Source organism: Tamandua tetradactyla, chromosome 14, assembly GCF_023851605.1.
Source record: "Tamandua tetradactyla isolate mTamTet1 chromosome 14, mTamTet1.pri, whole genome shotgun sequence".
In the NCBI taxonomy this organism is placed as follows: domain Eukaryota; kingdom Metazoa; phylum Chordata; class Mammalia; order Pilosa; family Myrmecophagidae; genus Tamandua; species Tamandua tetradactyla.
In genome coordinates, this window is record NC_135340.1 from 65167945 (window position 1) to 65181852 (window position 13908).

The 13908-nt window shown below is 34.2% G+C and overlaps 1 protein-coding gene across 6 annotated transcripts in view; it reads right to left on the minus strand.

Moving 5' to 3' along the window:
- TRPM7 (transient receptor potential cation channel subfamily M member 7) overlaps window positions 1-13908 on the minus strand; it is a 258369-nt gene that overhangs the window by 138745 nt on the left and 105716 nt on the right. For all 6 annotated transcript variants that reach the window (XR_013162391.1, XR_013162392.1, XM_077127865.1 and 3 more), the window contains exons 14-17: window positions 6759-6899; window positions 6351-6485; window positions 5495-5775; window positions 4010-4238 (exon numbers count right to left, since the gene is read on the minus strand). Coding sequence is in view for 4 of the 6 variants with exons in the window: in XM_077127865.1 (XP_076983980.1) it covers window positions 4010-4238; window positions 5495-5775; window positions 6351-6485; window positions 6759-6899 (786 nt within the window). In the remaining 2 variants the exon portion in view is untranslated. The remainder of the gene's footprint in view (window positions 1-4009; window positions 4239-5494; window positions 5776-6350; window positions 6486-6758; window positions 6900-13908) is intronic.

The following is a 13908-nucleotide window of genomic DNA, read 5'->3' on the forward strand; positions in this document are numbered from 1 at the left end:
CTTTACTTTAATTAAAAAGATATCTTAAAAATAATGCCCTAAATAGATGGAAAGATATTCCATGTTCATGGATAGGAAGGTTGAATATTGTCAAGATGTCAATTCTGCCCAAACTGGTCCACAGATTCAATGCAATACCAATAAAAATCTCAATAACCTACTTTGAAGACTTGGAAAACTGATTATCAAATTTATATGGAAGGAAAAGAGACCTTGAACAGCTAAAGAGATTCTAAAAAAGAGGAGTGTACTAGGAGGTCTATTATTTCTGGATTTTAAAGCTTACTATAAAGCTGTAGTGGTTAAAACAGAACAGCACTGGCACAAAGACCGTACTAATCAGTGGAACAGAATCGAGAGTGCAAAGGTTGACTGCCAAATATATGAACATCTGATCTTTGATAAGGCCCCCAAATCCACTGAATTGGGACAGAATACTCTTTTCAATAAATGGGCATGGGAGAACTGGATTTCAGTAGCCAAAAGAATGAAAGCGGACCCCTACCTTACACACTATACAAAAATTAACGCAAAATGGATCAAAGACCTAAATGTAAGAGCCAGTACCATAAAACTTTTAGAAACAAGTGTAGGGAAACATCTTCAAAATCTAGTAATAAGAGGTAGCTTCTTAAACTTTACGCTTAAAGCACAAGCTGTGAAAGAAAAAATAGACAAATGGGAACTCTTTAAAATCAGGAGTGTCTGTGCCTCAAAGGACTTTGTTAAAAAGGTGAAGAGGCAGCTAACTCAATGGGAGAAAACATTTGGAAACCACATATCAGATAAAGGCTTAATATCCTGTGTACATAAACAAATGACACAGCTCAACAACAAAAGAACAAACAACCCAATTATAAAATGGACAGAGGAAATGAACAGGCACTTTCCTGAAGAGCAAACACAGATGGCTAAAGAGCATATGAAGAGCTGCTCATCTTCACTGGCTATAAGAGAAATGCAAATTAAGATGACAATGAGTATTACCTCACACCTATAAGAATAGCTGCTATTAAACAAACAGGAAACTATAAATGTTCAACAGGATGTGGAGAAACTGGGGCACTTATGCACTGCTGGTGGGAATATATAATGTATAATGCACAGCCGCTATGGAAGACAGTTTGGCGGTTCCTTAGGAAACTAAATATGGAGTTGCCCTATGACCCTAACACTACACGGTACATACCCAGAGGAGCTGAAACTAGTGACACAGATATTTGCACACCGCTGTTCACAGCAGCTCTATTCACAATTGTCAAAAGATGGAGTGGCCATCAACAGATGAGTGAGTTATCGAAACGTGCTATATACATACAATAGAATATTATGCAGTAATAAGATGAAATGACGACCTGAAGCACATGACAAAATGAATAAGCCGTGAAGACATAATGTTGACTGAAATAAGCCAGATACAGAAGAATACATACTGTATGACTGCACTTTTATGACCACGATAAAGGTAAAATCAGAAGTTTATAATTTATAATTTAAGGATTTAGAGATACATAGAAGCTAGAGATGGGTGAATGGTTAGCTAATGAGGTTGAACTCAAATGTAAGGGAATAGATAGAAATGAAGGTGGTTCACTAGTGGGCCTATAAACATGTTGAAGGTAAACATGAGGGGATGAATAGACCTACGGGTCCCAGTGATTAATACTACAAGTATAAATAAGTTCTTGGATGAACTACTCCAAAGGTATGATTCTTGTACAAAAAGTGTTTAAGTTCAGGGTGTAGGGGGAAAATTGCTATTGCATGCTATGGGCTATGTTTAACAGGAAAACATCAGTAGTACCACAGCAATACCATGGGTAAATAATGGGGTGAGGGATAAAAGGTAAGGGGAGGTTTACTCGAGATGGGTCCCTGGTCCAGATAAGTCCTGAAACCTAGCCCGGCATCTCCAGAACATCAGATAGTTCCATCTCCCTACCACATAACAGTGACAGATCCTTTCAATATGAAAAAGTTAGAATCACCATAGCCCAAATACCCCTAAAGAGAGGAATGGAAAGATCAAAGACAATGGTGGAGTTATATAGAGAAGATAGAATTTAGCAAATCAATATGAATGCTGAATCATTAAATTGATACCTCTTTTAATCTCCAGTATCTTAGAGCAGCTAGAAGTAAAAACCTAAAATTGTGGAATTGTTACCCATGTCAAACTGAAATATATTCTACAACTAATCATGGTGCTGTGCTTCAAAATTTATTCCTTTTTTGCATATATGTTATTTTTCACAAAAAGAAGAGAAAAAGTCGATCGTGATGACAAAAAAAAAATTTAAGCCTTCTAGCCTCCTATATTCTGGAGCAGGGAGAAGGAAAAATGTGAGAGAATCGTATTGGTAGCTCATGACAAACTCTGGGTCTGTCCTGTAACTACTTGTTGAAGAGGGCTGTGAAAACTATTGCTTTATTTCTTTGCTTTGTATATATGTTATATTATACAATTAAAAAGTTAAAAAAAATGAACACAAAATGGATCAGAGACTTAAATATAAGAACCAAAACTATAAAACTCCTTAAAGAAAACAGAGTAGAACTTCTTCAGGACCTTGCATTAGGTAATGAATATTTAGATTTTACAACAAAGCACAAGCAACAAAGATAAAGTAGATAAGCTGGACTTTATCAAAATTGAAAACGTTTGCACATCAAAGGACATTTTCAAGAAAGTGAAAAGACCACCTAAGAATGGGAGAAAATATTTGGAAACCAAATACCTATTAAGGGTTTACTATCCAGATTATATAAATAACTCCTACAACTCAACAACAAAAAGACAGACAATACAATTACAAAATGGATCAAGGATCTGACCAGACATTTCTCCAACGAAGATATTCAAACAGCTAATAAGTTTGTGAAAAGATGCCCAACTCTATTAGCCACTAGAGAAATGGAAATTAACTACAATGAGATACCACTTTACATTCCCTTATATGGTTAATAATATTTAGAAACCTAAAAATAACAAGTGTTAAGTAAATTACAGAGAAATAGGAATCCTTGTACATTGTTGGCGGCAATGTAAAATGGTTCAACTCTATGGAAAAGAACCTGGCAGTTCTTCAGAAAATTATACGAGAGAATTACTATATGGCCTGGCAATTCCACTCCTAGGTATATCTTCCGAAGATCAGAAAGCAGGATCTCAGACAGGTATTTGTACATCATTGTTCATCACAGCATTATTTACAAATAAGCAAAAGGTAGAAGCAACCCAAGTGACGAACAACAGATAAATTGATACATAAAATGTAGTATATCCATATGATCGAATATTATTTAGCCGTAAAAAGTGCTGATATGTACTACAAACACGGATGAACACTGAAGAAAACATGTTAAGAGAAATAAACCAGACACAAAAGGACAAATACTGTATGATCTGCCTTATACGCTATACTTAGAATAAGCAAATTCATAAAGAGAGAAAGCAGAAAAGTAGTTACCAACAGTGGCAGGAAAGGGAAATGTGGAGTTATTGCTAAATAAGTATGAATTTTGGTTTGGAAAATAGATAGTGGTGAATAGTACACAGTATTTTCTATGTACTTAATACCAAAGAACTATCCACTTAAAATGTTAATATCATTTTTATGTTATGTATATTTTACTACAATTAAACATATATATATTTTTAAAAACAGGTAAATCTGATATACACAAAATAAAAGATTATTGGGCAAATAAATACATTCTGAAACTTAGAATTTGGGAATGATTCTTTCTTAAAGCAACAACAGGGCTGTTATCTGCAATATTCCCATTTGTTTCCCTCATAATTCTGCCTCAGGAGCAATTTTCATTATATACCCATCTAAAAGGCATTCAAAAGTGAAAAACAAGATAAGAAAATTAGTCCATTATATATTTAGGATGAAATACTAACCACAACCTCTATCACTCTTATACATAAAGAATTTTACTATATATCAGTACTTTTTAAATCTAATCATAAACTGTATATAAAATCACTTCTAAGATATACCTTGTACCATGAATTTTTTCTCATATTCAGTCTTCCCATCCACATATCAGATAACAACATTTGTGTACAGGTGTGGGCTACAAAAGGTCGAAGTCTTGAAGAAACTGCTAACTTAAGACAAGTTGAATTACTCCAGTTTTTCAGTTCATAAGTGAGCAATTTCATAGCCATAGTTTCATCCTGTCTGAAGGACTGTTCCAGTAATTCAACTGCCAACTGCCCAAAATCACTATACAAAGATAAAATCCAAAATATATTCAGATGACCAACCATAGCTTTACATTCTTAAATTTATTCGTAACATTAAAAAAAAATTTTCATTTCCACTTACAGAATCATGAGATATTAGAATTACAGTAGCTCTATATTTTTGGACATCTACAGCTATATGGAAAATATAAAATATTAAAATTTGTCACATTAAGAACAGGACTGAAAAGAGAAATCCAATTTGCCAGAAGAGCACTTTCTCCTGGTCCTGGAAAGACGGAATTAATTTCACAAGGAACCCAAACTGACAATGTTACACTGCTTTGTTCAAAAAGTCTCTGTATAGTATTTCAAGCATAAACAGTACCTGGTAAAGAGGAATAATGTGAACAGGGACTAATCTAATCATGGAAAATATATAGGGTCATTAAAGTAGATACAAAAGAATTATGAAGCTATATCCAGAAATTTTGTGTGACTTTCCTATTTTCCAAAGAATGGCGTGCACAACCACAATAATTGGCCTTGGCCTTTCTCACATTTGGGGACCCTTAATGATCCCTCCTTACATCATGATTTATCTCTCCAATTTTTGTCCTGGAGTTCACAGATTCTAGGGGGTAGCTGTAAAGGATCACATCTGAACCACTGTAACCACACAAATGAAAGTTCAATTCCCAGGAAGTGATTCAAAGATCCTTTCTATTTTCGGCAACACCTCTTTATTCTCTTTCCAAGACAGTCCATATGCAGAGACAGGGATCTTATTATCTTTTAGAAAGCTTTCTACAAACTATACCTTTCTGGTTTAATATTTTAATACCCTCTTAAATAAACCCTAAACTTTTTACAAACTGTTTTAATCTTCTACATATATCTTTTACATATGTATCCCACCGTCATATATGCCATCCTATTTGGATTCACTACCATCCCTTAGGACTTAGCTCCTACTTCCTTCCTTTCATTACTGGTCCCAAATGGACCAATAATTTAAAACAAATTATTGAAGTGATTTTTGGCATTTCTTCTTTCTTGCTGAAATACTTCACTCTTGAATTGCAAACATGTATTGACAGAATACCTCCTTTTTGAACTTTCTAAAATACCTCAATATATTGTAAAAAGTCTCTTAATTGTAGAAAAAGTATTTATATATTAAATTAATATATTTTAATATAGATTAAGGTTCCAATTAATTGCATGAAACTATAACTCACTCAAAAACAGTCTATTTTGTTGTTTAAAAATGTTTTCAACCAAACTATAACTTACTTAGAATACTGTTTCAGTTCTTCTGAAGTATCATCTACCAGGTCACTCTGCTTTGCTTCATATGCCATTGAACGATATATCTTACAAGCAACTAATGCTTTAGCCATTGATTCTTCACCATGCTGCCATAAAAATCGGGCCATGACCTGCCTCTTCATAAGGCAAGCCCAAATTAAAAGCTCATTAAGTGGATAAGGGAAGCGCTTAGTTTCAGGATCATCAATATCAACAAATTCATCTTTGGTTCTTTTCTTCTTTCCTTCTTCCACTGCTGTATCAATCTTTGGTGGGGGCGGGTGATGGTAAAAGACCGATTAATAAGGCCATATCACATTCATGTTTATGAAAATTTTTATAAAATAACTTTTATGCTTATTTTTCAACTTGACTTGATATACCTACACATAAAAGTCAGCATAAATTTTAAATACTTGGCTTTTTATTATAACTCATAATTCATTTAATAAAAATGAATACCTTAATTTATTTTACAAATGGCATTTCATCAAAAATGTCTTTGCAACAAGATCTGGATACATATTTGTCTTGCATGTTCTAAATCAAATAAAAAATGAAATAAAAGGAGACTGCTAAAGTAAAATGCTTTGAAAATTTTGTTATTATCATGGCTAGATTTGCAAAAAGCAACAGCATCATTAACTCACAAAGGTTATCTTCGTATACTGGAAAATGAAAGTTCAAAGAGGTGAGATATCCAAAATTAAAATAATTTAACTCTTACTAAAACAAGTAGCTTTTTATTTCATAATATGAAGTAATTTTGTTTTATTATATTAAATGATTTAGAAAGAACAAAATCCCAAATCCAGAAAGGATAATGTTCAAATAAATATACCTTTGGTCGGTAGGGCTGCGCTGTTTTAATGAAATGATTATGTCTCATTTTTTCCTTTTTATCTGCCCTATTGCCAAAAGATTCATGACTTTTTCGCAACTGAGGAGTGCTGCTGGAGGTATTTCGACCAGACCTCTGAAAATAAAAGCTTATTAGTTTTCACAAGACATAAATATGCTGACATGTTACAAAATTCAAGAATCATTTAATTCATTTATATATGTACACATGTATGTATGTGTGCTTATACATGCATGAATGCATATTTCTTGTTATTCTTGGTTGAAAACCTTATATTCTTAAGACAATGTTACTTCACTATTCTAATATAAATAATTCTTAAATTTCAAATTATATGGAGTAATTTTAAAGCATATAAATACACACCGCTCAAAAATCATTACATACCCGAATATTTCCACCAAGATTATTATATATTAATCGAAAACGTTTCCGAGTATAGGTGCATCTATAGGTTCCTCCCATGAGATATTCTATAACAAGTCCTATATCAATTAGAGTGATCTTATATCCTGGAGGAAGATTTCCCTGTGAACAAAACATTAGTTTTAAATAGATAGGTCAGTATTTCTCAATGTTTCCACGCCATACCTAAAAATGGACCTGCCACCCAAAACAACAAATGTTCACTTGTTACAGGAAGCTAGAGTTGTCAGCAACTACCTTACTAGAGATGGGAATGACTAGTTCTGTTTCCTTTTCTAAGAGGAGAGTCTTAAGTTTTGAGATCTGAAAGGTGTGGCTCAAGATAGGAGCATGGCTCACAAGAAGGAAGTATCATCAATATGATCTCTCCAGTGCCCTTAATACTTCACACAGAGGCTTCTGAAGCTCTAAGAGCTAAGTATTTCATTTCCATTGTGATAAGAGCTAAGTATTTCATTTCCATTGTGATACACACCACAAATTGCATTATGCAAAAATAATGCTGCAATGTTAATTATGTTTCCAGACTGATCCATAAATACTTAAAAATATATTTTAATAAAAATATACTGAAAATATTATAGGTTATACAAGTAAAATTTGAGTTTTACTTCATTAAATATCTTAAAGGGGTTTAATCACCTATGTAATTAAATACAAAAAGTTATGTAACTGATAAAGAACTTTTGCTTTTCCCAAATTTGCACCTTTTCTCCTACCAGATGGTTTATATTTATCAATAATTTTGACCTCTTACTAACATCACCACTCTTTTCATTTCTGGGATTATTATTTCATTAATTCAGTACTTTTTAAATGTTTATAATGTTAATGTACTATGAAATTTGATTACCAAATGTATCTATTCTTTAAACTTCCAATTTAGAAAAGAATCAAATAGAAAATACATGCTTCCAAACTTAAATACAAGATTTTCATTTTTTCTTTTTACCTAAAGCAAATTCAAACTCTGCCTTATGACTGAAGATGTCATGGCATGATAGTCTTCAATTTCATTTTTTTTAAATGATAGCTATTATGAGTCCACTTGAATGGGAAATACTTGAATTAAGGAAAATAATATGAAGTATCTAAAAAGTGTCATAATGAGCAATATCTCACTGTACTAATAATTCTTACAAAAATTCAATTTATTAATATGAAATCAGAAAATATATAATTAATGCCTTTATTTTAGGACTATCACTTATGGAAGTAAAAACCACATCCCAGAAAATTGGGCGTATTATAAATGCCAATGATATGACAAAAGTGAGAAAATATCAAGTCTCATATTCATTTCCAGAATTAACTACTATATTTACCTCTGTTGACTCACATAAGAAAACCATAATGCCAAGTGGTTAGAGACTGCTAAATTGAAAGTCTCCCCATTATTCAATTTTTCTTAAAAAAAAAAAAGTCTAATTATTTAAATAAACAAAAACTCAAATTAATGTGAATTATCCAGAATTTGGCAAATTTGCTAAGAAAGATAATAGTAGTTGCAGAAGGCAGGGGTAGAAGAGGAGCAGGGATGGAGAGTAACAACTAATGGAGTCCTTTTATAGGATGCTGAAAATGTTCTAAAATTAAACTTTACTAATACAACTTACTTTGTGAATATGCTGAAACCAAGTAAAATGTATACTTTAAATGGATGAATTTTATGGTATATTAAACACATCTCAATAAAGCTGTAAAAAAGCTACATGGAAAAAAAAAATCAAAGAAAATTATTTTTTCAAGTATAATAAAATCTATATTCTTCTAATGAGAGGTTAGTGTAACAGGCAATTGTATCTTACATTTTTGGTACTTTAATAGTGCAAATCATATTTATAATGACAAGAAAATGTTCAATACATGAATTTGAAAAAAAAGCATTTTAGTACATTTAAAAATATTTTAATTAATCAAATATGTATCTTTTTATCCAGGAAAATGAAACTATAAAATTATTGATATAAACAATCCCAGATAATTGCATTAAACTGGTCTCAACAGAATTGCATTTAGACCATATGACAATGTTACAGATTTAATCATAAAAATACTAGATATAAAAAAAAAATGAGAAGACTGAGGGAAAACAGTAGAATAGGCAGCTCCAAGAATCAGTACTTCCACCCAAATAACGGAAAGGAACTGACTAAATCAGTCACTTTGAAACTCTAGGGCAACACTGTATAGCACCCACAGAGGAGCAGGAGGACAAGGATTGTAAATTGCCGTAAAGACTGCGGATTTTCACCCATCCTACTACTGAGGCTACCGATTCCCTTTCCCAAGGCTCCTGGCCAGCAGCAATGAGTACTGGGGCTTCCACCCTTGGTTCAACATGATTGCACCAGGGTGGGACATAAAGAACTAGTCCTCCAAACTATGGGAAATTGTGGTCTGATCCCAGATACCTATCTTTGATCAGCTAATTCAGATTACTAGCACACACCTAGCCCAGTCCTTTGAGACAAAGGAAGCAGAGAAGTCTTAAAGACAGTAACCTTCCTCAAAACTACAGAGGAAACCCCATAAATGATAGGTCAAGCCTACTTAAAATTAGGCTGAAGAGTCACCCCCTAAGAGAACCTCTTTTGTTGCTCAGATGTGGCCTCTCTCTCCAGCCAACACAACAAACAAACTCACCACCCTCCCCCTGTCTACATGGGGCATGACTCTCAGGGGTGTGGACCTTCCTGGCAACATGGGACAGAAATCCTAGAACGAGCTGAGACTCAGCATCAAGGGACTGAGAAAACCATCTCGACCAAAGGGGGGAAGAGTGAAATGAGACAAAGCCTCAATGGCTGAGAGATTTCCAAACAGAGTCGAGAGGTTATCCTGGAGGTTATTCTCACGCATTAAGTAGATATCACCTTGTTATCCAAGATGTAATGAAGAGGCTGGAGGGAACTGCCTGAAACGTAGAGCTGTGTTCCAGTAGCCATGTTTCCTGATGATGATTGAATAATGATAAAGCTTTCACAATATGACTGTGTGATTGTGAAAACCTTGTGTCTGATGCTCGTTTTATTTACCTTGCCAACAGACGAGTAGAACATATGGAATAAGAATAAATACTAGGGGGAACAAATGTTAAAATAAATTTAGTTTGAAATGCTAGTGATCAATGAAAGGGAAGGGTAAGGGGTATGGTATGTATAAATTTTTTTTTCTGTTTTCATCTTATTTCTTTTTCCGAATAGATGCAAATGTTCCAAGAAATGATCGTGATGATGAATATGCAACTAAGTGATGATATTGTGAATTACTGATTATATATGTAGAATGGAATGATCAAAATCAGAAAGTTTACGTTTGTTATGTGTTTTTGGTATTTAAAAAAAAATTTTTTTTAAATGTTAAAAAAGAAAAAAACTACAGAAGACAGTTAAAGGGCTGCATTTACCTAGCAAGTGCTGAATTAAGAAAAAACAGCTTTAAAAGCCACAAAGAAACTCCTGTTGCTCCCACCTTTTCTACAATACAAGGTAGTGGGAGCATGCACTAACTACCATGGTGGGTCCTTGACCCTGTTCTAGAGGGAGCAGAGTGGCCCCTGTGTGCATGTATGTCAGTGATAATCAATCTGGTGGAACTGTAACAGACTGAGCTCAGGAATACGTCTTAGGCTTGCTCTCTTGAGTTTGTCCTGAGGGCAAAAAAGTCACTTGCAGACAGCTTGGATGGTATAACAAATAAATCAAAACATCCTGATGCAAAGGACTACCTGCATTAAATCTCTCAAAAGAACACTAAAGGGGGGTGGGGGTGGGGGGTGGGGAATGAATCTCTTCCAAAGGGATAGAGGGGGCATTAACTCAAACACCTGAAAACAGGAAAATTCCTAAGGCCTTTGGCAAGTACAAGCTCAGGAAAGACAAGCACACAGGGTCCAGATACACAGGCTCAGACAAGACAGAGGGTATCATGCGCATCCCCTGTGCCTAAGCTGACGTGCTTTACAGGGGAGCTAAGTTCTAAAGGAGACCACCAGCTAAAGCAGAACCCATGTGCAAAGAATATGAAAGGTGCTTTTCTGCCTTGATTTGTTAGTTTTGATTAGCTCCTGGCATTCAAGAAAATATGTCATATCAATATCTGGATACAAACTTAAGAAACAGCCCAGGCATACACATAGGTAAATGAACCTTAAGGACAGTATACTGAATGAAATGGCAGACACAAAAAGACAGCCTCACTCATATGGACTAACTATAATGTACAAACTCAGAGAACCGAAATTAAGAGCATGGTTTATCAGGTTGGGGCCTAGATCGTAAATTCGTATAGCAGGCATATACATTCAGGAGTTGTAACTGTTATTTTCTAAAATCTGGGATACTGAGCTCTTTCAGAAAACAGGGTAAAGGATGATATGACCTATATTTTAAAATTTAAACTTTTGTGTGAGATCAAAAAGAGGGATGTTTATCTGGTGTAAAATCTGTTTTAGGTAGCAACATTATCTAATTTAACTTGAATGATGGGTTTATATGAACACCATAATTACATGGGATCTTGAATAGGGCGTGAGATCCTGTTGATTTGTACAGTCAATGTGATGCCAGATATATCCCAGAGTAACTTAAGCAGAGAATTTAAAAAAGTATTTGCAAAGTCCCCTTGGGAAAGAAAGGAGGAAACATTCAACTCTGAATATTTCCTATCTGGGGAATTCCTAATATTCTCACAAACAGTGGGGACAACCAATTCAATAGGCTGAGCCTTCAATCTTGGGGCTCACCCCTATGCCGCTTATTCCTGCAAAGGAGAAGCTAAGTCTTCTTATAATTATACCTAAGAATCAACCCCAGAGAACCTCTTTTGTTGCTCAGATGTGGCCTCTCTCTCTAAGTGAACTCCACAGGTAAACTCACTGCCCTCCCCGCTACATGGGATATGATTCCCAGGGGTGTAAGTTTCCCTGGCAATGTGGGACAGGACTCCTGGGATAAGCTGGGAGCAAGCATCATGAGATCGAGAAAGTCTTTTTTGACCTAAAGGTAGAAGAGAGAAATGAAACAAAATAAAGTTTCAGTGGCTGAAAGATTTCAAGCAGAGTCAAGAGGTTATGCTGGAAGTTATTTTATGCATTATATAAATTTCCCTTTTTAGTTTATTGTATATTGGCTGGATGGAAGTACCCAAAACTGTTGGGCTGTATTCCAGTATTCTTGGTTCTGGAAGATGATTGTATAACTATATAGTTTTTACAATGTGACCACACGATTGTGAAAACCTTGTATCTGATGCTGCTTTTATCCAGAGTATGGACAGATAAGTAAAAAATATATATATATATGGATAAATGAAAATAAATAAATTTTGCGGGAGGGGGAAAGGGTGAAAAATTGAGTAGATTGAAATACTAGTGGTCAATGAGAGGGAAGGGTAAGGGGTACGTAATATATGGGCTTTTTCTTTTTTCTTTTTGTTTCTTTTTCTGGAGTGATGCAAATGTTCTAAAAATGATCTTGGTGATGAATACACAACAATGTGATGATATTGTAAGCTACTGACTACATACAATGCATGGACTGTATGTGAGTGAAGATTTAGTAAAAATCTTTAGAAAAAAAAAAGAGAGAACCCAGGGATTAAATTCCAAAGTTAACACTTAAAATATTAAGTATAGTGTGCAACAAAAGATTACAATGCAAACAAAGAAAACAGGGAATTATGGCCCATCCAAAGGAACAAGATAAAAACCCAGAAACCATCAATGAAGAGGACCAGATTTTGGACTTACTAGACAGAGGCTTTAAAATAATGATGTTGAATATGCTCAAGGAGATGGAGGAAAATATGGAAAAAGAACTAAAGGAAATAAGGTAAACAATGAACAAACATGAGACTCTTTCTAGAGAAAATACTAGATTTGAAGAACACAATGATAAATAAAAATTTCCTGGATGGTTTCAAAAGATTAGAGATGGCAGAACAAAGGACCAGTGAACTAGAAGACACGACAACTGAAATGATTCAGGCTGAGGAGTAGAAAGATAAAAGAACAAAAAAAGAATGAAAACAACCTGAGACCTGTAGGATACCATCCAGAGAACCAATATATACACATTATGGGAATGCCAGTAAGAGAAAAAAGAGGCAGAAGTTTTATATACATTACTGGTGGCAATGTAAAATAGGGGAGCCGCTGTGGAAACAGTTTGGCAATTCTTCAGAAAGTTACGTATAGAGGTACCATATGACCTGGCAATTTCAATGCTAGGTATATACCCAAAAGAACTGAAAGAAAAGACTTGAACAGATATTCTCATGCTGATGTTAACAGAGTCGTGATTTATAATTACCAAAAGATGGAAGGAGCCCAAGCACCCATCAATGGATGAATGGATAAACAAAATGTGGTATACACATACATTGGAATATTACTCAGCCATGAAAAGTAATGAGGTTCTAATACATATGACAACATGGGTGAACCTTGAAGGCATCACATTGACTGAAACAAGCTAGACACAAAAGAAAAACTATTGTGTGACTTCACTGATCTGAAATAATTAGAATGAGCAAACTAATACAATCAGAATCTAGAATACAGGTCACCAGAGACTAGGTTGTGAGTAGGAAATAGGTAGTTAATGCTTAAAACATATAGTTTCAATTTAGGTTCATCATATAGTTTTGGTAATGGATATTGGTGACAGCAGCAGAACATTGTGAAAGTAATTAACAGTACTGAATTATACACTAGACTACGGTTAAAGGGGGAAATTTTAGGTGTCTCTTTGCTATTGGAATAAAAAGTAAAAATATTCAATTCCTGGTGCCTGCCCATGCAAAAATAAATAAATAACAGCGAGTGTACAACACAGTAAACCCTATTGTAAATGATGGACTATAGTAAATGATACAATTATAAAAATGTTGTTTCATGAATTTTAACAGAGGTGCCACATTAATGCAAGGTGTTAATAGTATGATGGATATGGGAACTGTACATTTTATGCATGATTTTTCTCTAAACTTACAACTTTTCTAATTAAAAAAAATATAGTAAACAAGTTTATTTTTCTGAATGGTCAAAGAAATGTATTTCTTTTCTGTTTTTAAATGAAAACTACAATTTAAAGTAAATGAATAACTT